This window comes from Aspergillus bombycis (genome assembly GCF_001792695.1).
Source record: "Aspergillus bombycis strain NRRL26010 chromosome Unknown contig00019, whole genome shotgun sequence".
Classification (NCBI taxonomy): domain Eukaryota; kingdom Fungi; phylum Ascomycota; class Eurotiomycetes; order Eurotiales; family Aspergillaceae; genus Aspergillus; species Aspergillus bombycis.
The window spans coordinates 275130-300529 of record NW_019170021.1 but is presented as its reverse complement, the minus strand read 5'-3'; the positions used below and the strand labels follow the sequence as shown (position 1 = coordinate 300529).

At 48.6% G+C, this 25400-nt stretch overlaps 11 protein-coding genes across 11 annotated transcripts; 6 read left to right on the top strand and 5 right to left on the bottom strand.

The window, feature by feature from the left end:
- Positions 1–1882: 1882 nt before the first annotated feature.
- On the top strand, positions 1883–3252 carry ABOM_002765 (uncharacterized protein; the record flags this gene model as incomplete). The annotated part of the gene is made up of 6 exons (XM_022529895.1): positions 1883–2056; positions 2113–2497; positions 2547–2664; positions 2715–2782; positions 2830–2860; positions 2910–3252. The coding sequence occupies 6 exons, from the start codon at positions 1883–1885 to the stop codon at positions 3250–3252; spliced, it is 1119 nt and encodes a 372-aa protein (XP_022391699.1).
- A 1508-nt stretch (positions 3253–4760) lies between these two features.
- On the top strand, positions 4761–5165 carry ABOM_002764 (putative quinol monooxygenase; the record flags this gene model as incomplete). The annotated part of the gene is made up of 2 exons (XM_022529894.1): positions 4761–4782; positions 4870–5165. 2 exons carry the CDS (start codon positions 4761–4763, stop codon positions 5163–5165), a joined length of 318 nt encoding a protein of 105 aa, XP_022391677.1.
- Positions 5166–6046: 881 nt separating this feature from the next.
- Positions 6047–7828, top strand: ABOM_002763 (alpha-hydroxy acid oxidase; the record flags this gene model as incomplete). Its single annotated transcript, XM_022529893.1, has 4 exons — positions 6047–6134; positions 6203–7086; positions 7150–7228; positions 7743–7828. The coding sequence occupies 4 exons, from the start codon at positions 6047–6049 to the stop codon at positions 7826–7828; spliced, it is 1137 nt and encodes a 378-aa protein (XP_022391698.1).
- Positions 7829–8465: 637 nt separating this feature from the next.
- On the top strand, positions 8466–10026 carry ABOM_002762 (glycoside hydrolase family 76 protein; the record flags this gene model as incomplete). The annotated part of the gene is made up of 3 exons (XM_022529892.1): positions 8466–8565; positions 8641–9389; positions 9448–10026. The coding sequence occupies 3 exons, from the start codon at positions 8466–8468 to the stop codon at positions 10024–10026; spliced, it is 1428 nt and encodes a 475-aa protein (XP_022391688.1).
- A 258-nt stretch (positions 10027–10284) lies between these two features.
- Positions 10285–11463, bottom strand: ABOM_002761 (taurine catabolism dioxygenase TauD; the record flags this gene model as incomplete). Its single annotated transcript, XM_022529891.1, has 1 exon — positions 10285–11463. One exon carries the CDS (start codon positions 11461–11463, stop codon positions 10285–10287), a length of 1179 nt encoding a protein of 392 aa, XP_022391697.1.
- A 455-nt stretch (positions 11464–11918) lies between these two features.
- On the top strand, positions 11919–13309 carry ABOM_002760 (duf895 domain membrane protein; the record flags this gene model as incomplete). Its single annotated transcript, XM_022529890.1, has 2 exons — positions 11919–12694; positions 12760–13309. The coding sequence occupies 2 exons, from the start codon at positions 11919–11921 to the stop codon at positions 13307–13309; spliced, it is 1326 nt and encodes a 441-aa protein (XP_022391609.1).
- A 554-nt stretch (positions 13310–13863) lies between these two features.
- Positions 13864–14397, top strand: ABOM_002759 (GNAT family N-acetyltransferase; the record flags this gene model as incomplete). Its single annotated transcript, XM_022529889.1, has 1 exon — positions 13864–14397. One exon carries the CDS (start codon positions 13864–13866, stop codon positions 14395–14397), a length of 534 nt encoding a protein of 177 aa, XP_022391629.1.
- Positions 14398–14754: 357 nt separating this feature from the next.
- ABOM_002758 (lipase) lies at positions 14755–16040 on the bottom strand (the record flags this gene model as incomplete). Its single annotated transcript, XM_022529888.1, has 2 exons — positions 14755–15458; positions 15509–16040. 2 exons carry the CDS (start codon positions 16038–16040, stop codon positions 14755–14757), a joined length of 1236 nt encoding a protein of 411 aa, XP_022391630.1.
- A 1297-nt stretch (positions 16041–17337) lies between these two features.
- Positions 17338–18616, bottom strand: ABOM_002757 (uncharacterized protein; the record flags this gene model as incomplete). Its single annotated transcript, XM_022529887.1, has 6 exons — positions 17338–17580; positions 17632–18039; positions 18106–18323; positions 18373–18378; positions 18435–18502; positions 18555–18616. The coding sequence occupies 6 exons, from the start codon at positions 18614–18616 to the stop codon at positions 17338–17340; spliced, it is 1005 nt and encodes a 334-aa protein (XP_022391713.1).
- A 946-nt stretch (positions 18617–19562) lies between these two features.
- ABOM_002756 (glycosyltransferase family 32 protein) lies at positions 19563–20709 on the bottom strand (the record flags this gene model as incomplete). The annotated part of the gene is made up of 2 exons (XM_022529886.1): positions 19563–20202; positions 20261–20709. The coding sequence occupies 2 exons, from the start codon at positions 20707–20709 to the stop codon at positions 19563–19565; spliced, it is 1089 nt and encodes a 362-aa protein (XP_022391646.1).
- Positions 20710–23279: 2570 nt separating this feature from the next.
- On the bottom strand, positions 23280–24166 carry ABOM_002755 (uncharacterized protein; the record flags this gene model as incomplete). Its single annotated transcript, XM_022529885.1, has 2 exons — positions 23280–24006; positions 24057–24166. The coding sequence occupies 2 exons, from the start codon at positions 24164–24166 to the stop codon at positions 23280–23282; spliced, it is 837 nt and encodes a 278-aa protein (XP_022391711.1).
- Positions 24167–25400: the final 1234 nt, after the last annotated feature.

Sequence of the window (25400 nt, the reverse complement as noted above, 5' to 3'; positions counted from 1 at the left end):
GGAGATTTAACAACAGTTTCATCGGACGAAAGCTCCAGCAACTGATCAGCCCACTCTGCATGTTCGCTGGAAATAACAAGAACTTCAGTTCGTATACAACCCTTGGTACTAAGGGCGTCTGGGAGCCGGTCTACTCACTGAAAACCCCCGTTGGGAGAGACAAAGGCTCTGATCGCATAGTCGGCAGTGTTCTTACATCCTGAAGCTACTGCAGCAGTCGCCCCAGTTTCCTTTCGTGGAAGGGCTCTGAGATGTGTCGATGACAACAGCTGAAATGGCATACGTAGTACATACTCCCATGGTCGGTGCTTTTTAACGAAAATTGCCTGGAAAGGAAAATGCTAGACATGCGGGTACTTGCCAAGCATTGTGAAGAATGGGGCTTGTATCTTATCCGCTTCAAATTTTTTTTCCCTTACTCGCTTGGCTCGTCAATGGCCATACAATTTGCAATTTATGCAAGGATTAGCGTCTGCATAAATCTGCTAGTTTCAAGTCCGGTCCATGGTTTGCCATCGGGTCGGAATCAGAAGTCCATCCTGCTGTTACGACCGGAAAGCTTCCGAATTTAAGAAGCTTAACCACAGGCCTATTAGTGGCAGGCACAGTTGAATCCGCTCTCCATTGCTACCCCCTGGTAGTCTCATTGTAAGTCGTACCTGATGTCTCACAAAGGGTGGATCGAATTCAGCAGTCTAGCTCTACACAATACGGAGTGACCATCACACCATAATTCCCTGTCAGGGGGGGCTATATGTCATCTGCAATTGCTATTTAAAATTTTATCTGCTGTATTCTTCAGACTCTCCATATGGAGGTGTTTCCTGGGCCACATAAGCTCGACAAGAGCGAGAACAGGTGCCGAGGCATTTTTGAGGCATTCAACATTACTTATGAAATCCACTGTGTTTTTACACTGTCAATTTTGCAGTTATATTGTAATAGGGAAGTCTATCGGAGTGTCCAAAGGAGTAAAAGTAGAGAAAGGGAAGGGAAATCCAGATAGGGAGGCTATGAGGACTCGCCTCTTAAATTGATGCCTCGGAGAAACGATGGGGAAATCACCACGATTAAAGAATAATTAGCGAGCGGGTCTTCTTCCACATAAAACGAAGATCTACATGGCCAAGACACGCCATTCTGCGGTCGCTGCCTGAAATTCGCCTTGGGTGGAGAGTTCTATCTACAGATAAATCCAACGAAGAGCATTGGGCAGATCACACTGGTGGTACATATATGGAGCTGAAGCTATCGAATCCTTCGTGCCATCATCCCGTTCTCCTGCCGCGTTGGTATGTCCTTTATGTAATGCAGCTGACAACGGCCCGAGAAATAGACCAGCTGCTCGAAAGTTTGCTGCATATCGATGCGCTGCTCATATTCGCCATATCGTATTAAAAGGTGTGTCATATGATATGGAATCGTAAGGCAGGTGGTTGCGCGATGAGTCTATGTGTATCCACCCTTGCCTTTAAATCTTCGACGTGGGACTGAAATACAGAAGACGCTCCAAAAGAGTGGATTCGAGTATCAACAGTCACAACGGCCCAGTACTAGCGTTGATCTGCTTCATCCTTTCGTTTCCACTGGATCCAGCTGCTATTAACTAATATAACCCTGGGCAAAGCCCTGCAGAGATCATGGTGTAGCGCGATCTCATCTCGGCTGGCTGCCTGACTCCATTTTCAACGATACATCTACCAAGTTTACTAACCCACTGTGCCTACATGGATTCTGTATCGTCCCTAGTTATATACTAGGTGGGGGCTGCCCCTACACGAGTCCGAAGTCGGGTTGCTTTTTCTATTTTCTGATCGATGTTCTCACCTCGATCTCTACTGCAACCCCGTCCCAGGCAACGGAAGAGGCAGACATTTTAACAATGTCTGCCAGTGTGACTGATACCACTGATACTCATGATAAAGGCCCTCGGATTCTTGCAGTGGTTTGGACATTATCAGCCCTTACGACTATTGTCGTCGCTGCACGTGTGTACATCCGTCAATGGTTGATTCGCAATGCCGGTATTGATGACTATATTATTGTTGTGTCATTGGTATATGCCCCTGGATCACCTTCACACGTCAGAGCGTTACAGCTGACCGCGTACAGTGCCTTACATTAACATCTGTTGGAATGACAACGGCAAACGTGCATATGGGATACGGAAAGCATGCTTGGTTGCTGGAGGCGAGCACCGTGGAGACGATAAGCTTAGTCAATACCATCAGCTTCGCAATCGGCATTTTTTGCTTTACCGTTCCAAAGGTCGCAGTAACGGTTCTCTTGACTCGGATCCTCAACCCAAGCCGTGCACAGCGCATATGGCTATGGAGCATGATTGGACTCACGGCTTCGGTGTCATTCGCATGTATATTTCTGCTATTTGTCCAATGCGACCCCCCTCAGGCCGCATGGCAACGCCGCCTCGTCACCGAGGGCAACGCAAACTGCAATGATGTGCAAATTTTGATTAAATATGCCATCTTTAATGCCGGTAGGTTGTTCTCAGCTCCCATTGGAGAATACAGCTGATTATGTGCTAGCGCTATCGGCAAGTGTTGACCTGTACTTGGCTATATATCCCAGTACTGTCCTCATGAAACTTCGCATGCCTTTGCGAAAACGTCTAGCACTTTGTGCTGCTTTGGGTATGGGGTCCATGTATGTTAACCGTCAACCACGTTTGTTAGACGATAACTAATCGATGCAAGTGCCGCGGCGACCGCTATTGCAAAAAGCACGCAGTTTCCAGACTTTGCGAATCAGGATGATTATACATGTGAGAACCCCAAAACGCATTCCGTCAGCTAATGCTAACAACCCCAGATGAAACCGCGGATCTTGTCATGTGGACAAAGTAAGACAGTCGTATTCTCTCTTGATGAAGCTCATACTAACCAATCCAGCGTCGAATCCAATGTTCTCATTCTGGCATCCTGCATTCCGACCCTCCAACCCATCCTCGAGCTGACGCTTCGGGGGCACATTCGCACGAGAAGCCCTCGAGGGAAAGACGCCAACTATCCACGCGATTCCGCTTTCCAGAGAACCGGGCATAAAACAAACCGACGGTCGGATCGCTCGATCACGCACGTTGAGAGCCAAGAGAGTATCCTTGGTGCTGAAGAACGGCAGAAGAATAGCCATCCTCTCGGTGCTATTGTGCGGACAGACGATGTTCAAGTGGAATTCAACACTAGATCTACGCATAGCATGCCGGATAGACATATGACGTGGCAGATTGCTTAAGAATCCGTGCCATAGGATCTATGATATCCATTCGGGGTATGGAGGAGCACCTTCTTTTCACACCATTTGTTTGTATATGCTACATGTTGTTTGAGCCGGGCAGACATATAGATTTCTCTTGTATGACATTCATGACCTGTATACCTATTTTATCATCTTGGTCTATGTCTACTATGAGGACGGCACAGCGTGAGATCCACTTCATGAGGTTATCTGTATTATCAATCAGATACTCTCAGCCCCTGAGCGCACCGAGATTTGAATATTCCCCCCAATCTATTTCTACCACTGGAGCCCATCCATGTGGACCGGTTGTCTTACTTTGGGCCATATTTAGATCCATATTTTCCCTAAGTGTCTGTGCAAAAGTACGGGAGTCATGTTGGTAAAAATCGGTCGCCACTCGGAAGGATTCAACTCTCAACGGCCGTGGACTGGCGCGATCCTTTGGTCAGCTGCTCCAAATTGATGTTAGTTAATAAACAGGACGGGATTCTTTGACGATAACAGGGGCTGATTTCTCTCTACAAGGCTCCTATCTATTATACTTAGCAGACCACAGACTCGGATCCTATATTACGCCTCAAGTCTTGCAAACTAGTCGAACCCTCGAAGGTCTAGATGTCATCCAAAACTACCAGAAGCACACCGACAGCCCAAGCCATCAATAGTACATTGCCTATCACATCTGAACCGTCTAGAAACACAGAAAACATAGCTCACGACGAGCCATGTCTGCGAGTATGAGATGCCACAAAGAAGCTAGACGCCAGAGAGCAATGAATCTAGACTGCAACGTCCGGGCCCTCCTCGGTTTCTTGGTAATCCCGATGTGTTTCCCTCGGCATGTTCGGTCTCGCAGTTCCACCCGGATCGGCAAACCGGGAGCACATTCCGTGGGTCTCTTGGCATGATGCATTTTCCCTTGAACAGCCAAACTTCAAGTGCATGGTCAAACTGATAGTTCCTTTGGGGTTCTGGAGTTACTGTTTTAATGCCCCAAGAAAAAATGGCAACAAGTCACCAGGCTGTATCTGTCCTAGACTCAGGAATTGGAGATGCAATATCCACACCGGGTGAAACCGGGATGCCGACAACCTCCACACGTGACCACATATCTAATGCCTTAGGCATGAACAGAACCATCGAACTCGATAAGATAAGCGCTGGGGCATCGTCATCCCAAATCACCGTCATTGATATCGTCCTCTTTAGGTCCTTTCTCTTCCTCCTCGAGACCGAACTCGAAGAACGGCACCAGCAAGCAGCGAGGAACGCATTCAAGGGACCCCAACGAACCCCGTTTCGATGATATCATAATACTCCAACCACTCAATCCCCAACAGTCACCCCCACCAGCAACCCAAACCCTTATTCACCGAAGAAGCCCCAAAGGGCAAAAGCAACATCTCCGCCCCACAGTCCCATATAAGAACTCACAACTTAGCTCCATTACCCCTCCAAACCTCCACGTTTCACACCCGGAAGCAAATCCAAAACTGCCCAAAATGGTCTACACAATCGTTGTCCGTACGTTATCTCCCACGTCGCAGCCTCAATGGCTTTCTCGGTAGGGCGTTGATGGATCGATACTAACTCGCCCGGGTGGCATTATAGACATGCGCGCGAAGCCCGACGAGGAGTCTATCTCCAAGCTCCACGCCAAGCTCCTGGAGGCCTCGGCCGTTTACTCGAAGGACAAGGAGACTCTCTCCTGGTTCGTTATGCAGTCCGTCCATGATAAGCAGGATTTCTGTATCGTCGAGCGCTATCTCAATGAGGGCTCGCAGAAGTACCACCTCGAGAACCCGTACTGGAAGACTTTCGATCCCTATGTCATTCCTCTCCTGGAGAAGGATATGGATCTCCGCAGATTTGAGGAGTTGGTTCCTGAGGGTGAGGAGAAGAAGTAAATGTGCTGGGGCTGGATGTTATGATGTATAATGTTTACGTGAGGATCAAACAAATATCATGTCGTACATACATATATATATATATATATGTTTTGATGTAGCATGCTGGGTCTCTAGGAGGAAAGTGGACGGGGATTCTCCCAACTGTTGTAGGCGCTAAATGTGGAGCTCCTATTATATATATCAAGGCCACCCAGCAACCGTTGACCTCTCCTCACACTTGCTGTAAAGAAAGTCATTTAGATTTTACTATATTATAGTCCCTCATAATGCAACATCATCCGGGCAAATCGAAAGAAGATAGATTTCACCTAGGTGAAGTTATCAGTTCCTCCACTCGACGATGCTAACCAGGTTATCACGTCTACCCAAATCTTGTGGGCCATGCACTTTCCGACATGTCTTCTTGGAGTGTACTGCGTATAGTATTATCTAGATGGTAATGGGTCGTCCCGAGCCCAGAGACGTAGGGTCGTACTAGCCTAATACTGTCGCACCTTCGGTTTGTACATACGAAGCTTGAAAGACTTACCCCGCATTATCTAGCCAAAGTCAATGCGGTGTTCCTGTGAATAATATTTGGGTCGAAGCATACAGCTTTCGGCGATAAAGTTAATTCCGTGGATGATAGGAGATTAGGGCCGAGCTCCGATATAGATAGTTTACTATCATTTGACGAGAGGGCCGATCATCTCGACCGCAATGATAGGTAGGGCGCACAGTAGGGCGTACGGTCACGATGTCACGTGAGCTTAACAAGAAGCTCCCCCGGAACGCTGCATATAACAGATAAAGATATCTATCTCGGAAGTATATACTACGAAGCCGGGCCTTTGTGTTAAATCACTTTGTCCTTACCTGATATCAGGCTCTGAAGCATCATGGTGGACCAATCGCCGAAAGAGATGATCCTGTGCATCGAGGACATCAAATCCGCCGCGGGGCAGAAGTTACCCGCATCATCCAGAGGTGCGGGGTGATACCGACATGAGCATCCCACGCACAATGCCATTGTTACTGATTACGAGGCGATCTAGATTTCTACAATGCAGGCTCGACGGACCAAGTCACCGTAACAGAGAATTCCACAGCCTATGGGAAGTACCGTCTGCGTCCGCGGGTACTCGTTGACGTCTCGCAGACAGACACAAGCACCACGCTGTTCGGACAGAAGATCAGCTTTCCGCTATGCGTAGCGCCGGCGGGCATCCAGGCAATGGCACATCCAGATGGTGAACGGGCGACAAGTCGAGCGTGTGCTAAACAACAGGTCCATATGGGGGTTTCGTCATTCGCAAATTATTCCGTGGAGGAGATCCGGGCGGCTGGGCTGGACATCGGACCGATACAGCACACCATGCAGATTTATACCATGCAAGATCGAGCACACCAGGAGCGTATTATCAAACGTGCCGAAGCGGCGGGTTGCGTCGCGATCTTCTTGACGGCGGACAGTCCGATTCTTGGCGTCCGGTACAGCGAGCATCGGAATGATTTCCGCGCGCCCGAAGGCCTCGACTTTCCCATGCTGGAGAAGACATCGGAAATGATTCGTGCTGAGCGACACGAGGATGGATTCACGGGAGTCAATTCCAGCTCACATTCATGGGCCCGGGAAATCCCCTGGCTTAGAAGCGTGACCAAAATGCAGATTTGGATCAAGGGTGTGCTGACGGCGGAGGACGTGGAGCTTGCCATCCAGTACGGTTGTGAAGGAGTCGTCGTGAGTAATCATGGCGGCAGACAGCTAGATGGCACTCCGGCCACGATTGACGCCCTTCCGGAGTGCGCTAAAGCTGCGAAGGGCAAGATCCGAGTACACATCGATGGGGGGATCCGGAACGGAACGGACATTTTCAAAGCCCTGGCGCTTGGTGCGGAATGCTGCTGGATTGGACGGCCGATCATCTGGGGTCTTGCGGTAAGTCATGTTGCTTTTCCTGTCCCCCAAGCAGCAGTGTCGCTGATCACGTTCTCGCGGTAGTATGACGGAGAGGCTGGGGCGAATAAAGTGCTGGAAATTCTGTATGCGGAGTTCAAACGCTGCATGCAGCTAACGGGCTGTAAGAGCATCGCGGATATTTCTCCGGCGTCGTTGGGCGTGGTGAGAAGTGATGGGCCATTAGCCCGGTTGTAACCTTTGCCGCCAAGTCGCAATTGTGCCCTTCGCTTCCCTGTGGTTCCTGTGCAATTTTGGCAGTGTTCCATTGTTCAGTTGCATAGATACGGAGTCCTTGTGGCTATGTTAAAGACCGGATAGATCGCAATTTAAAAAGGGGAACGAGTTGACGGATGCGGAAGTCCCGAGAGCTGAAAGAGTTGAAAATCATTCAAAGGGGAAAGGCGTCAGAGCACGTGCCCCGCTAGTTACTTTTTCTCAGTGGAGACGATCCAATTCTTGAGTCGCGATTTCATTTCCCTTCCGACGAGAAGAGAGTCTCTCTTTGATCATGAAAAGAAAGTAACCCAAACAATGTATGCGTGGTGGTGGGATCTTGTTCCTTTTTGTAAACGAATACGACCGTCATCTGGTCGGGTCTAGAATGCCGGTTTCAGTGCTATTTATAGCAAACTTAGGTACATGCAAGGAATTCAATGTGATGGATCCCCACCAGCTTGTGATTGCGAGGAAACAGCTTGAGCAAGTACTGGGAGTTGCTTAGAAGGACAGCCTGTCCTCTGACTTTCCCCTGCATCCCCTATCGCCTGAATGTCCATCATTGCGCCCCGTTCGGGCTCAAGGTAGGGTTAGCATATGGGAAGAAATGAAGCCGAGAAACTCAACCAAGGAGGACCACGTTGTCCAAGGCTTGGACAGCAAAAAGATTCGTCACGGACGGAGCAACAGTCCGGGGAAGACAGACGATGGAACCGAAGACGATCAAACCCAGGGTTAGAGCCATCTGAGACTTGACATGAACCCCTAATAAACAACGAACAGGCAGCCAGGAAAAAGCGAGAGACTTGGCGCGCGCTAAAGCCCCCGAAAAAGCAGATAGCGCAGCGATCCCATTGGCCGAAGCGACTGTGGCGTGGACATCTTGGCGGATACTCTCGTCCCTTGGCGTTTCACTGCCAAACTTGCCTTTCTTCGTCCTTTCCCCCCCCTTTAAAATTCCACCACATAATAACAATGTCTTTCCCGTCACCCCTGGGAAAAAATAAAGCTCCGTCATACCAGCCCTTCGCATAGCTGGAGCCAAACTAGGGCGATTAAACCAGAATTAAGCATAAATCAGTTCATAATACATACTTACACACACACACACACATATACACACAAACACACACAACCCCCCCATGCGTGTACTAAGTTGGCAACAGCTCGGCGGAGCCGCCCTGCTCCTGCTTCAGGGGCAGGTGGCCCTGTCGGCACTCACCGTGGAGGTGAATAGTAAGGGTATGTCGATGCTTTCTATTTCCTAATTCGGTTATGTGGGTGAAAGAGTACGAGTTCTTAGGGCATGATTTCCAGATTCGTTGGCCAATGCGGGGAAGCAGATCGCCGATCCTATGATGGACTTCTATGCACAAAATCAGACGGAAGGCATTCCCGGCAAGCTCACCGACACCTGGTACATTGCTGGCGCCATGTTCATGACCTTGATTCAGTACTGGGCCACCTCGGGCGTCGAACAGTACAACAAGGTCGTGTCACATGATCTCATGTTCCAGTCGGGTGAGAATTACGATTACTTCTCGGCGAACTATAGTCAATGGCTGGTAGGTGTGAGACGTATCCCATGGATGGTGACCATGGCTAACCTTGACCAGGGAAACGATGACCAAATGTTCTGGGGTCTTGCCAGTATCACCGCGTCGGAGACCGGGTTCCCTGAAATCTCGGGTAAACCCACCTGGACTTCTCTGGCTCGTACCGTTTTCAATATGCAGATCGAGCGGTGGGATGAGACCGCTTGCAATGGTGGTCTCCGCTGGCAGATCTGGCCCTACCAGGCGGGCTACACTATGAAAAACTCCATCTCTAATGGCGGCCTTTTCGAGCTGTCCGCTCGTCTAGCTCGGTTCACCAAGAACGAGACCTACGCAGAGTGGGCAGAGAAGATCTGGGATTGGTCCGCAAGCTCACCTCTCATCCGCACCGAGAAGTGGTACGTGGCTGACTCGACGTCAAATGAGAACAACTGCAAAGACTCCGGCAACAACCAATGGACGTATAACTACGGAACCTTTATGTCTGGTGCCGCTTTCATGTACAACTATGTGCGTCATCCCATCCGACTCTGTTTGTTTTCTGGCCATCAGACTAACCTGTACTTAGACCAATGGTGACGAGAAGTGGTTGAAGCGTGTCAATGGCTTGTTAGAAAGCACCTTTGCCACGTTCTTCCCTTCCAACTACGGCGGTAACGTGCTGTCGGAGGTGGCCTGTGAGCCGATCATGAGCTGTGATCGTAACCAATTGGGTTTCAAGGGATATACGGCTATGTGGCTGGCCCATACCGCCATCTTGGTTCCCTCTACCGCGGACCGAATCCTCCCCAAGCTGCAAGGCTCGGCAGAAGCAATCGCAAAGCAGTGCTCGGGTGAGTCCGAGAATCTCTGTGGTGAAACATGGGGCAAACCGACATGGGATGGTATGAAGGGCCTGGAAGTTCAGATGGCCGCATTGGGTGGAATTACCTCGAACTTGATGCTCCTGGAGAGCAAGTCGCCTCAGACCATCGACACAAATCCCGACGCAGCTGAACATCACATCGATAACAACGACAACAGCAGCAAGGACCCCACCAAGTCGAAGCCGATCGAGACAGCGGATCGGGCCGGAGCCTGGATCCTGACTGTCATGATCGCCGCCGGTGCGATAGGCGCCGTAGGGTGGTTAATCAAGACGCAATAAGAGATCGGGTTAGCATTTATTTTCATGTACAGATCGTCGTGCTCAAACTGGTCAGGTGGGACATATCTTTTATTCCGGAAATAGCTTTCGTGCATTATGTTTTACTACTATGCTTTCATTTCATCATGACACCCAATAAATACCTAATTCAGAACATATATTCATACGTCTTTGACAAATGCTTCCCGTGCAAGAGAGTGTGTTACAGCATAGAACCGAACAAAGAGAGCAACCCAATCCACGCAGATCAATTGTGCCCTACCCATCAAGTGCCTGCACAACCTGTGCCCAATTGCCAAATCCATAAGCACCGGGCACGGAGGGCCCATCGAATAAACTCGCCAGGACCACGCGATCCGTCTGCGCCCCTTCCCATGGCTCCCTCCCATGCTGTGCAATGATATTATCAAAAACCAACACATCCCCCTCCTGCCACCGATGCAGCACCCTAATCTCATCCGTAATCTTGGCTAAATGCGCCAAGTATTTTTCCGGAATAGGCGTCCCATCACCATAAAGTTGATGCGTCACATTCTTCCTCTCGTCATTTGCCTGTAGCCTCTTATAGTACGACGCCAGCCCAGTAAACAGCGTGGGCAGGTTCGTGCCCGGCTGCGTCCGAATCACCGGGAGTCGATGGGTCAGCACAACCCCAGTCTCGGTCCATTCCCACGTCGTATGGTTCCCGCGCCCATACCGAGCAATCTGCGCTTCGATCTTCCTCCGCCTCGTCTCTTCATCGTCACCCTCCTGGATCTCTTTCCCGAATGCCTGGCGCAAGGTCGAACCGCCCTCATACTGCTTGTCAATATTGTAGACAACCTTACTCAGAATGCCCTTCTCAGCAAGCTCATCAATAAACTCGGGTATCTCCGCTTGCGCACGCCGAAACAACTCTAGCGAGGAAGAAATCGGCGTTTCCCCGCCCTTCGCTGGAGCGCGCTGATTATGGAAGAAGATATACTCCGGCGCATGTGGAACCTGCGGCGACTCGTTGTGGTTGTAGATCTGCACTTCTTTGGGTGCCTCGTTGGCGGGGGCTACATTTGGGGCGAGTAATGGGCGATCGACAACGATGCCAATGATCTCGTGCGGTTTGTATCCGAAGGCGTGCGCGAATTTACTGAAGTCGGCGGCGTTGCGGATTGGGAGGCCTCGGAAGAGAAGGGTTCCGTGGCGCGCAAGGTATTTGGTGAAGGTTTGATCGCGCGATTGTATGGTTTCGATTGTGGAAATTATAGATTCGAGAGTGAGAGACTGTTTACTGTCCTCTGTTGGGTGTAGGGCTAGGGGGATCACGGTGTTGCTGGGATGGGGTGGACCGAGGATGCGTTGGTTGGTTGGGGGCAGAGCGAAGGGTTCGAAAGTTATAGTTGGAGATGAGGTGTCGGTAAGATGGAGGTTGGGGATGTTCAATTGCTCGATGGAGGTAGCCATGGCGTGTCTATATGGACTGGAAGGGATGGGCCTTCGTGAGGAAAAGATGTTGGACTGCTCGGTATATAACTGCGATGCATCCCCGCATCTACTATCTCGGTGCGATAGGTCGATGATGTGCTCAGTGGCGCCAAGATTGCGCCAACCCCGCCATTTGGCAGCTGCTTGTGATAATCCTCGAGCAAGACAAGGATTACCGGTCATGAGTGGTCATTTGCACATTGCGTCACAAGTCTAGGTCGTCATTTATCGTTCCTTCAGGTTTTTGACGTGCCAATGGCCGAGGTTATATAGCTATCATGCAAGGGGAGGATTTTCTTGCGTGCTTGGGGAAATGATGAGTGATCTCTACCTATAATAGTGAAGAATCTGTCAGTGTGATAGTGAGACTCCAGACCCCCAAGACGCCAGATATTATAAAAAGCAAAGAGGAGGGGTCAAACACTGTTCTCATGATGACAGCGAGCGGCAAGCACGGAGAGCAAGTATCGCAAACAATACCAGACAATGGCGCGAACCACCTGCAAAAAAGGCGATCCTTCTTTCGCAGCACCCTATTCCAAATCATTGTCGTCGGCCTCTGCGCCTTCTGTGCCCCAGGGATATGGAGCGCCATGAACGGCCTGGGCGTGGGTGGATCACAAAGTCCGAACCTGGTGAACGCCGCCAACGCCCTGCTGTACGCGTTTATGACAGTAACCTGCTTTGCCGGCCCCTGGCTAACGAACATAATCGGGTTTAGCTACACGTTGGCAATCGGTTCAATCGGCTACCCGCTCTACGCCGCAGGTCTGTACCTGAACAACCGCACCGGCGCAACCTGGCTCGTCTATCTTGGCTCCATAACCTGCGGACTCAGCGCCGGCTTCTTCTGGAGCGTTGAAGGCGCCATCGCCACAGGCTATCCGGAGCAGCACAAACGAGGTCGGTACATCGCAACGTGGTTCACATTCCGGAATTTTGGAAACATCATCGGCGGAGCCATCTCCCTGGGGATCAACCACAATGTCAACCAACGCGGGCAGGTAGGTTACCAAACCTATCTCGGCTTCATCGCCATCCAATGCCTGGGTCTCGTGTTTGGCCTTCTACTATCGAACCCAGAGAAAGTCCAACGCGACGACGGAACTCGCATTGAAGCACCCAGGGATATCAACTGGCGGACAGAACTCCGGGCCATGTGGCGTCTCGCCCGAAGTAAATCCATCCTCCTCCTCACACCCCTGTTCTGGTACTTCGGCTGGATCCAAGCTACCCGGGTACATACCTGGCAACCTACTTCACAGTTCGCTCCAGGGCACTCGGCAGCTTCCTCTCGGCCGTAGTCGGCACACTAGCTACCTGGCTGGGCGGTACACTCGTCGACCTGCCCTGGCTTCCAAGCCGGAAGGCAAGAGCTATAACAACATACGCCCTCATTGCAGCCATGAACACCACAACGTGGATATGGGCTGTGGTCATTCAAAACGAATACAGACACACGAAGCCGGTGCTGGACTGGGCGGACCAAAGTGCGTTTGGGCGCGGCTTTGGGGTCTACATGTTCGAGCGGATCAGCTTGGGCATGGTCGAGAACTATATTTACTGGTGTATTGGGAATCTGTCGGATTCGCCCGGTGATCAGATTAGATATAGCTCTTTGTTGAGGGGGATTGAGACTGCCGGTGTGGCGGTCGGGTTTGGGGTACAGGCTGTGCCGACGGCTTTGATTGTTACTGCGGCGATTAATCTGGGTTTGTGGTGTTTTGCGTTGCCCTTCAGCTACTATGCTACCCTCGGGGTGGTGAGGAAGTTCGCGAAGATGGGGTTGATAGGGCAAGAGGATAGACCTGAAGGCAGACATTAATGCAGTAGAATTAAGCGTATATGAACTAGACTGGAATTCTAGGCTCGTTGAACACGTTCTCGAGTGTGCTCGATTAGTATTGATCTTACTCGAAATAACATCGGCGGCTTTTTCCGCCAGCATGACTACTTTCCTGTCGCTCGCTGTGTGGCTCTTATTGAAGCGTTTCGCCGTTGACCAAGTTGAATGATCCAATAGCGTAAAGTGAAACATTGTTGCATTGTCCACCTGTAGTAACGGCGCTCTAAACAAGAACATAATGTAGCCGTCCCCAGGCATCAACCAATACTAATCAAATAGAAAGACCCCACTATACTCTAGTAAGCAGATGAATGGTGCTCAACCCAATGAAGATGGTCTTTGCTATTCTTAGGGCTTCCCAAGCCAAGCCATATAAGGCATAGACCCAACAGAACTCGAACTCCGAATCTACTCCGTAGTCCGATACCGACGGAGTTCTCACCCCTCACACACTCGCATATTTATATCTCCCTCACAGCAGTTAAGACCCTACTCTAGAACACAACTCCAATTAGCAGATCATAAAAGTAACAATGTCAAATACACCCACACTCCCACCTGGCTACACCCTCCGCCAAGGCTACCCCTCGGTACGGGATTACATCCACCTCCGCTCCGCCTCGGGTCTATCACCCCACAGCGCCGCCCAAGCAGAGGCCGCAATGCGTGGCAGCTGGTATGGGTGCTACATTACGTACAACGGGACCTCTGAGCCAGAAAACGCGGATGCTGACATATCCCGCTCAAATGATACCACAGACGAAGTCACAGTCGGCATGGGTCGTGTCATCGGCGACGGAGGCTGGTATTTCCACATTGCCGATATGGCCGTGCTGCCGGAGCACCAGCGCAAGGGACTGGGCGATGTGATTTTGAAAGACCTCATGAGCAGAATTCGTTCGCTGGCACCTCCGCCTGAAAGAGCGCCCGATGGGAGGCTGATGGGTACCTATGTCAGCTTGTTTGCTGATGTGGCGGGTCGCAAATTGTATGCTAGGAATGGGTTTGTCGATTCGATGCCGCATTCTATGGGTATGGTGCAATTGTTGGACAGGGAGTCTGCTTAGCATGAGGTGTCTTTGGGTGTTGGCGGTGGTATCTTTATCTGCAACGATGGGGATCGTGTTGTGTGGGGTGCTAGACGATTCAATTGTGGTGTGTGCCAATCCACATGTTTGTATATCTAGAGTAGTTGGTGATGGCTCCTTCAAGTGAGAATTGGCAGGTCTTACAAATCACAAGGAAAGACAATAAAGTCGATGTTATAACCAAATGCTGCATACGTCAAGGTTGAGACTGGTGCCAAGCTAACGACTGAGGATACTTGTCTAGATATCGTTCAATTTTCCGAACAGATGAGGCACGATGAACCTGGTAGAAGACATATATTCAATCTGCAAATGAGCGCATATATACATAGTAAACTATATGAGCAGTACCTCTGTATCTGTACATTTGTCTGGTATAATGCCATTATAGATATCCATCAAAAATGACAGTGCTCTGGGAAATCCCCGAAAGAGCGCCGGAATATGTTCCGCCTCAGCCACTTGTGCGTAGTGTATGACAGCCCCATCTCTGCAATACTGCTGTACCAGATCGGTCGCATTTCCAAGACTACCTACTGTGGTATCGGCTGTCCCTTGGAACACGAACATTGGGAATTCCGGGACTCCGTGTTGGCCCATAACATAGACGCTATCCAGTATTTCTGCAAATTCAGACACAACAGACCAACCATTGTCGAAGAATGCCGAGATATTCTTGTCCGCTAGTTGGCTCACGTAGCCATCACTCGAGTTAAAGACGCTAGCCGCACATTTTTTCATTGGGAGATCGTAGTCCGACTTAAACTCGGGCTTCAGGTGTTCTTTGATGTACTGGGCAATCGAAGGGAAAGCATTGGCAAGGCCGTTCAGGCCACCCACAAGAAGGCCTGAATTGCTGGTACCGTCGAGGGTGGAAAAAGCCTGGGTCGCGTTGACGGGAAGACCACCGATGGCAGCGCCCGCTATTTTTACATCTGGCGCATATGATGAGTGAAGTTCGCCCGCCCATTCTGACGCTATAGCGCCGCCGGAGTAGCCGAAGAGAGTGGTCGTGGCATTGGATTCTATTCCTGTGATATCTGTGGAGTTTAGAACGGCACGAAGGGAGTCAAGGACGCCATATCCTGACTCGGTTCCCACGGCATAGGAACTTTCAATGCCTCGTAGTCGGGTATGCTGACAGGTATCCCGGCCAGTAAGAAGGGCTCTGCCAAGATGGAGAGCTCTAGGACGGGATCGTCGACCGCTGTTGGGGCACCAAACTGGATCGTATAGGACGGGGAGCAGTCGGGATTGGGGCTGTTGTATGCCACTTGGTAGGAAAGGAGACGATCAAGCTGTGCATTGATCGGCATTAATACTGTTGTTACCGCATAGCTAGGCTGGTTCTGTGCGTCTGTCGTGCGGTAGAGAAGTTGGTGAGCGCTCTGAAGAGGGATAGGCAATGTGATAATCGAGCCGACCGTGACACTGCGTCTCTTGAGTATGGTTCCTGGCTCTAATACTTCCCAGTCTTTGTCGGGTGTATAGAACGGATCCTGACTCGGTGGGAGAGGCACATCTTGGCTCGCGACACCCAGGCGCAACACATTTCGTGCCATTGACTGGCAGATAATCGAAAAGAACAGTAATATTGAGTACATTGCGATCGTGAAAGCCATATTGCCGAAGTCTTTTTCTGACCAACAGCCAACAATATGGTTGGATCGCTTGAGGTTAAGAAGATTATGGGACACATCAGTGCCGTGATATCAATCTGGGGCTTGAGTCATGGCGACGCTGAAAACACAAGAATAACCCCTGGACACGTCCCTTTCATTCATGATCAAATCCACTGTTTTGTTTTGGAATATAGGGTCGCCGGAAGCTTCAATATTGTGAAGCCGAACGCGTCAATCACTTTGCCGAAACAGGTAATCCCGCCTGTGATTGGAAACCCTAAACAACCACAATGTTGACATTTGTTCAATGAAAACACCAATGCACCTTGACACGATAAAAGTAGAAGTGCCACATAAAAACGCTTAAATTAAACGAAAGATCGACAGGGGAAAGGTTGTTAAGCGATACGGTTGCGACAAGATAGTCGGACCGCGCGGATCTTACTATTTTGAATGAAATTGATAGATCTCATTGATCAGCCCTTCTGTTTTGAACCTTAGCTGAAGCTCTTACTGTAATGCATGCAATCGTCACCTGGAACCTAAGATTGGGCCTAAATATTGAACGGCTACGATCGCCATTAGCTCGGCAACATCATTCGAGTTTATCGTACTATGTACTACGAGAAATTTGAAACGGAAACCAATACCCTTCTCCTGGAGGGGTATATCTGCATGAATATGATAGATAAAGGTTGATGGTGGGGCCCCCACATCCTCCTATATGAACCGCAGAAAGGGGGAAGTCCAGAACATGACTTAATATATGCTTTATGCTCCTTGCGCATAAATTGTGATGATTATACACATTTCTAAAGGCTATCAGATGGGTAAGGCTTGCCTAGAGATCTCTACAGGTTCTATGACATTTGAAGCACCGCTGGATAAACTTCAATCGTATCTATCCATTGTCTTGTTACGCCTGAAGTGACGGTACTAAGAATGTCAAACAATGCGTGTGCATTAATACTGTAGCATGCCATAGGACAGGGTCTATGGATATCACGCCTGTATAGCAAAATGAATATATGTGGTTCATGCTCTTTTTTGGGCGTTTTAAAGTTCCGATATTGTAGTATTCTCGATGATTCTCATAAGGACGACTTTTATGCGCTATTATAATCCCTGTACACAAGAAACACTGTAATTAGTTTATTGAACATATAAATGCAAGCCAGTGCCCACCGAACCCCATCTCAAACTTGGTGGCCTAAAGCCCGACCATATACACTACAGAGAGCACCATTTTGGTCCAAACGCAACATGGATTCGCTTTTCATTGCATAAAATCATATAATTAGACTCTATCCGAATATATACTCCTCGCAGGGTCCTTCCTCCAAGCCCTAACATTCTCTATACCGCTTTTAATCGTCCTCCACCCAAGAGAATAGTACACTAAGCCAAGCAAAGCCAACGAATAACCCACGATCTGAATAGTGCTGACCTGCGTGTGCCAAAGCACAACCGAGGCAACAATAAGCAGAATGTTCTTCGGAATACTGACAAGTGTCGTGGTGAGTCCCGACGTCTTTCCGATCTGAAGACATTGTCAGCCTGTTTTCTGCTTGTGCTGGACGAAGTCACATACAAGTACAAAGATCGAAACGTTCAGCATGAATCCGACCACAGCATTGGACAACAGCGTCAAATAACCCGTGTTAGGGACTACGCTCCACTGGAAATCTCTGAGCTCCGTATTCCAGGCAATTATAGAGTTCATGATAGCGCAGACCGGCGCGGCATAGTAGAGGCTGACGAGCGGGTCCATTTTTTGGCCGTCGTCAGAGAGCAGGATTTGCATCATTACGAGCCGGTTCGCGTCGCAGAAGAGACTGGCCATCTGGTAAAAGATGCCGAGCAGCGAAAATTGGATTTCGCCTGATACGGCAAGGCCCACACTGCATGTGATGACTAGGACGTTTATCAGTACCTCCATTGAAGGTGTTGCTACTCCCCAGGACCAGCTGACGAGGAGGGTGACGACTGGCCCGGCAGCCTGCAGGAGTTGTCAGTTCGTTTTGTCTTTGAGGTACATCAGCTTGACAGGGCGATAGGATGATACCTTCAGCATTTGAATAAACGAAATATTGAGGTAGAGGTACACGATATTTCCGAAGACAAGGCTGCCGCTGTATAGCAGACCAATGGGAAGCATCGTGCGCGCATACATTCGGCTATTCATCTCGATGTTCTTACGGCTATCCAGTAAGGTCGTTGTCCGTGCCAGGACCTGGGTGACCACCGTAGCGAATACAAGATGCCATGTCGTGAGAAGGATGGCTGCAATTCTTTAGCAATTGAAAGCAGATTCAGATAGCAACTCACTCACGGTATCCTGTTAAGACAGTTAGTTGGAATAATTATCATGCAACGCGACTGTGTTCGACTTACTGAATTCCGTCGAGTCTAAGATCCATTTATTGAACAAGACCGTGAGGTTCGACCAGAAGACCCAGGATCTGATTGCCGTCAGCTAGTTCAGGTAAACGGGGGTAGCACCAACGGACGTACAGAATATCTAAGGTGATATTCCATGTCGGCTTTTTGCCGCCATTGAGTTCTTGATATGTCATTTCACCTCTATTGTTTCACCTGGTATCTCTCTCTGACCAGAAGAAGTTTAAAAATTCTCCAAGTGACTCTAATCCCAACTCAAGCCCCAAATCAACGACAAGGTGGCAGAGCGATGTAAGACCAATTCGTTAAGTGGGGTCCATTTGCCTAGGGCGCGTCTAGTTTCATCAGACAACCATTGCTATTAAGTGTTAAGTGTACACGCAAAATGGCAATAACACAAGCAGCCAAAGGAGATTCATGAGCTGGCTCCAATTGTTACTTAAATTCGGGAACTGGAGGTCTAGGTATCACTCGACCGGGGCTGTTGTACGGAACTAGCGGATGGGTGTGATTGCCCGTTGCCCTAACCAAGTGAGTAAAAATGGTTGCCTGGAACACCTTCCATTCGCGGAGCGCGCTCCACAGTACAGTAAGACACCGAAAAGAAAAAGGGTCGAGAAGCTAATAATAATCTATTAAACCCTGCTCTGCGCCCGCTTCGCCGTTTGCGACAAAAGCTCGAGGCAGGCGCGCCCCAGAAGCCAAGTCGGGTACTAGCTGATGTTACATTAAGCCGAGGCAGACTGAGCTTGATTCTTTTACCTTTGCAGGTTCTGGTTTCTCATTTCTTGGTCCTGCCAAGCGTCCCAATCCAAATTGTTTGGGTCGATGAAACCTTGAAATGAAAGTCATCTTACATTCCTGCACCCTAACATGTTCACCCGCTTGCGGCATGGAAGGGACCCGCCCCACTGTAGTAGCATTCAAGCCTTTTGTCTTCTGTTTGTATTGCTATAGTGCTACTAACTCCAGAAAATGACCATATGGGCCGAAAAGGTTAACTGTTGATTAAATAGAAATCATCGTTCATGTTATAGTAATAGGAAGGGTAAGAACTTGAAGTGATCCAATTCTCTGGTAAGAAGTAAAAAAGAAACCCGAACCTCTAATAGTACACAAGTCTCACCAAGAATGGGTACAATACGTAATGAAGTAACTCGGCCAAGCTTCCACCTCCATCAATCGTTTGCACTCCTCCGGATCGAAGGTCGGGTTCTCCCACGCCGCCTGGCAAACGGAGGCATTGTTCGCATCATCCACCCAGCTGAAGGGGTAGACCTGCTTCTCCGGCAGGAGCACCAGCGCGTCTTGGATGTGCGCGCCCATGGCAAGCTCACTCTCATCGCAAAACAACTGCCAGGATGGCTCCCGCCGTTGAATAGTCTTGCATGCATGCTCTCGTAATGAATTATTTTTGAAGTTGTCCCAGTATTTCTTGATCATCAAGCTCAGTGCCCCAGGTCCGGTCAGACCCTCAACAGATCCATCACCCGTTCCCTCCGGGTGTTCGATCACGTTGAGAACCGGAAGAAGCCAAAACGGGTGGCCTGGGGGCGATGCCATCCAGCCGTTGGGCACCGCAGCGGAGCTCAGAATGTCTACCGTGCGAGCCATGCGGCCTAGGAATGCACGCTGCATGGTAGCTTTTTGAAATGGCTGGGCAGACGAGAGGATATCTTGATGTGCGGCAAGAGCGGTTTCATGCCCGGCAAACAGCGGTGCAACGGGGCGCAAGGCTTCAGTATCCACGTCGGCGTACATCCTGTGCAATTAGTGACATTTCGAATGATTGACTGGACGAAGCGCTTTGAAGGACCTACCCGCCAAACAAATACATATAAAAATTACGAACAACATCCGCCCGGAGAATTTCTTTCGGAAGGCTATCATAGGTCTGCAGGAACCAAGGGAAATACTGTTCAACCAGCATCCGATTGGTTTCGTCATCCCAAAGCACATATTCCCAGTCCGAGTTCTGGGTCCGCATGCCGTGTACCCATTCTTGAGCACGCTCACTCATGTTGCTGCCCGCTGGAAACCATGTCTGATGGATGATCTTAGGAATCGTGGTGCCATCACGGGATAGTGGACGCGATAACAGAGTGCGAGCAGGCAGTTCACGGGCGATTGGAGGCGAGGTAGCTGGCACCACCGAGGGTACGATAGATGAGCGGAATGGGTAGGAGAGGAGCAAAAGAAAGAAGGAGATGGAGAGAATGAGCTGGACTCTCCGCCGAGAGAGGCAGCCAAATGGGGAGTCAGCTACCATTTTGAAGCAAAATACCTGCGTGGCTTCGGGTTTCGTAGTAACAAACGTCTAGGTTATAAACATGAATAGAGAATTTCGAGCATCGACAGCCCTCATCGAGCTTGCCGTATTGGAATATCTCAAGTTGACCGATGCATCAAATCTGCTATGCTTATGTAGATGTCAGTTGAAAAAAGAGAAACGCAACGATTTCGTGCTGCGCAATGGCTGCCCTGGTCCTGATCTCCAGCCGTTTCCAGGCTCTACCCCCGAGTCCAGCCCGCATGCCGGAAACGGCGATGTATGATAATTGAGTTGGTAAATCTTCGACCCAACTACCACATAGTTACCATAAACCAGGTAAAGCCGGTGGAAACAGCTTGTCAGGCGATCCAACTCTTCTCGTTACAGGTCAATGTAGCACCTGCCAACGCCTCCTGCTGCAGGCCCGCCGACCAGACGACGCGTAGGCCCGGCTATGAATGCCTGAGAAGTCAGTTGTAAATAATACATCAATCTGAGAATACTGCAAGTGATATCTTGCAGTGCGCTTGTCAGACCAATTCATCATCGGTTGCTAAAGGCGACGTTTGTTGGGCTGGTGGTTTTCTGCTTAATGGTCCTGTTGTTGCGCATTCAGTGATGGTGAGCTAAGCCCGGAAAGGGAGATGCATCCGGATTAGGATTAGTGGGACATCAGGAATCAACACCGGCGGCACGGCGCAATAGATGATCCGTACACTGTAACAGAGTAATTGACCTGGTCAAGTACTAATACAATAAATACCCCTTGACCTTACACCTCCATACCCCTCCCTCCTTGGTGAGGATCTGTCGATTATATTCCTTTTGATATAATCTGACCGCGCAAAGATGGCACCAAATCTTGGCGCGTCAAAGATAAAGGCCGCCGATATAATAATAACAATTGATGAACATATAAGATAGCTGAATTCATCTGTGACATATTTAAAAAGAAAGTAACAACATCTAGTATTACACGTGCTCTTTTATATAAAGGCTGGTCCAAAAAGAAAGCTAAACGGAGAGAAAATGAACAAAACACTGACTTGTAAGAGGAATATTTTGATAGAATCTTATATTTTCGCTCAGATCAATTTATTTTTGTGGATAAGTCTGGATGTGACGAACACATAGACATTAAAAGAACAGGCTGGTCTCTTCAAGATATAATATCTGTATAAATTATAAAATTCTACTGCGGTCAGTGGTATTATATGCTTCCGGTATATATTCAAGATAGTATTATTCTTTCTTGTATCTTCCAAGGATCAACGGATGCCTCGGTCTTTGAGGATTTTATCGGGGAGTTACTTTATCATTGTGGAAGATTTCCTGCCCTTAGGTCGGTTCTAGTTATGGACAATACCTCCTTTCATCGATCGCAGAGAGTAAAAGAAATGTGCTTACAGAAGGGGGTTCAACTCGAATTTTTGCCATTCTACTCGCCGGATCTAAATCCTATCGAGGAGTTCCTCACAGAGCTAAAAGTATTTATTCGACAAAACTGGCAATTATACAAAGACAATCCCTATCAAGGATTTGATTTCTTTCTTCAGTGACATGTTGATATTGTCGGCGCAAAGAAACAAAGCACGGAAGATCATTTCCGGAATACAGACTTGACAATTGAAGAAGTATAAAGTAGATATTGTAAGCAACCCCTGTTATTATATTCTGTTGTTACGAGGTATTAATCATTTAAAGCAAGAACAAGCGATATCCATGTACTAAAATACTGGCTGTCAGTATATAGTGAAATATTTACAGAAGAGAGAACTAGACAGCTTTCAAGTTGGTATCTTGCATATAAGCTCGTGCGATATAAAGCGAGGGCCTGGGATTCTATCAGTCTCCCAGCGGTCTGTCCCGCTACCATTCCAATTCTATTCCTTCTCCCCCGCTTTTAGAAGAATCTGGCCACTCGATAATAATTAACCTTTAGTCCCAGGCCCTGCTTCATAAATTCCCTTCTTACGGCAACTGATTACTGGTGGTTATCATATAGTTCTCAGGAGTCAGTAAAGGTGATCTTCTCAAATGTTCTAGTAGGAAATATACATTCGCGTCGCCACTCATGAAACTCCCCTGAGGTTAAGAAGCCCAGTTGTGAGAAACACAACCAAAGCTTCTCCATCTGGTCGTCTATAGCATATCAAAATCCTCAGAGTATCATACATTTCCGGCAAACACATCTATAAACCCTTTTGAGATCCACGTGATGGGGCAGATTGTCTGTCGACCAGCAAGCAGCAGCTTCCACACTTGAAGCCAGGAATTCCTCACACTACCCCGTGGCATCTATTTAACATCTGGCCTTGTGGTATGTATGTTCATTCCAAATCTGGCCTCCCTATGATATTTCCCGGGCACTCAATGGGCTCTTGACTTTCTGTCAGTTCAAAAAGAGGATCGTAGGCCTTTTGTTGTGCAGCAACATATTTGCAATAAAACTTGACAAGTTTCATTCATTGGGACTGAGTAGCAGTACGTGATTCATGGTCGTGATTGATGGCCAGAAGGGAGCTTGTAGTCCTCGGGCTATTGAGGCCATATGCGGTTAACAGAGCTTATCCAGGCAGCTTCGCGAAAGGAACGACGCCTGCTTTTTCTGCCTCTAGCAGGATTTTGTCGATATCCGGTTCGGAGAAATCGTCTCTATCTGATATGGCCTGGGCAGCTGATGCCATTTTGTGTGACATCGCGTTAACACAGTCTACAAGTCGTGCACCAGCTTCTCTAACACAGTTGTCTACTTCTGTTTTAGCATCCCGCATTGCTGTCTGCTTGAGCCGGGCCTGCTCTTTCGAGATTTGTTCAAGTCGTGTCTGCAACTTATCCTGCAAGGCATGTTTCCGTGACCAAGTGTCCTTGATAATGGTTTGGAAGTCCGACCGGAGATTCTGAATATACTGAACAACTGTTGCATCCCGATGCATCTTGGCCAGACCTATCCCAGCGTCCAGGCTCCGGAAGATCGATTCAGCGTCCTGTGGTAGGCGATGAACTGCAGAGTGACGAATGTTGGCACAAGTATTGAGGATATGTCTTCTTTCTTCTTCATGAACCGGTTCTAATAGTGATGATAACTTGTCCGGGCAATTTAAGATAACCCGACACCAGGAATGTAGCTCCAGTGACTTTGGCTCGGTCCAGCCATGCTTCTCTAGAAGTGATTGACATTGATAATGTTTGGCCCCGAAAGCTTCGCACATTTCTTCTAGGACGCACTGGAGAGAGGATAGCAATAAATGTTGGTCTTTGAGTGGAAGACTGATGGAGCTTGTTGACAACTCGCTAGAGATTGCAATTTAGCCAGCTTCACCTTTAAAGATTCTATTCCATACCTTGATGGATTCTGCCGGGCTCTTGTAAGTTCTGACGACCGCGCTCCTGTGTTACCTCGTTTGCGTTCGTCACGCGCCCTGGTCCCTTTTTTATTATTTTTCTTTGTCATGTTGGGTCATATTCATCAAAGAAATCGGTCAGGGTTGTCATAAAATCGAAAAACCAAAGCAGAATCATCAAGGAGAACCATGCCTGCAAGACGCGTCTGGACATGTCAGAGTCAGACCCATCCGGAAAATGGCACTACGCGGGAAATGGATAGCTCGCGCTTTCTGCCGCAAAGAATGGACCCCCAGCTGATCCGGACAGAGGGGACCAATCTGAGGTTAGAGATGCCAAGGACATGGTTCCGAAGTTTCCCCACGACTAATGCCACGTAAGATCTGACAATATATGGACTAGTATTCATTGATGTGTCGCTTTGAAGATTGGGAAGCTAACAGTGGCCAGCCTGAATTATTTGTTTGTGTTTTTTACCTGCTATATCACTCTCTTTACTACCGGTCAAAAGTGCTATATCTTCGCCCTATGTTCAGACTGTAAAGATTATCACTCAGATATAAATAAAGCGGTTATACTCCTGTTTATCTATATTTTCAGCGATACGATAGTATAAGCCGGCTTCTCTGACCGCTTGTCTAATATATAATGCTCTCGAGAAATATAATTACAATATTTATATCTCTTCTCCCTTGTATATGTTACGCCCGGGGCTTCGTCGTCAAGTCCTAAACTAGTAAGCTAACCGCGTGTAGTAATACTTACCTGCAGTCGTTCTCTGACTGCCGTCGTCAAAGGGTTGCGGCCTTGGCAGAACGGGGGTCGCAAGTAGGGCTTCCGTCGATACAAGACTACCGTCGAGGCTGGGTTGCAGTCGATACAGAACTCGAGTCCAAAGAGCCAGATCTGTCAAGTATGTATACTCAGTAGTTAGACGAGGACAAAGAAGTTGAGACTGGTTTATTTATAAGAATAACTTTGTAGTACTCGTATTGATTGATCACAAAGAACTAAACTAAATCTATAAATAAGTGTCCTTATATATCTTTGGTCCTTTTATATTATCTTGGTCTATGTTATACTATATACTATTGCTTGGCGTGGATACCATTTGCTATGTGAGGTCATATAACACGGCTGTTATCGGCCGCTGTCTAACAGTGTTGCCGGATACCCCTTATAACCGTCACTTGGTGATTGTGTAATAAAAGGATACAAGACCCGGGCGCCGGCTTTGAATTTTAGTGTACTGTTCTTGATGTGAGAAATAAATGTTCACTCATGACTAAGTTGGTTTATTCACATGGTTGTCATACATTGCCGAGGCGCAGCTTTCTACGGTG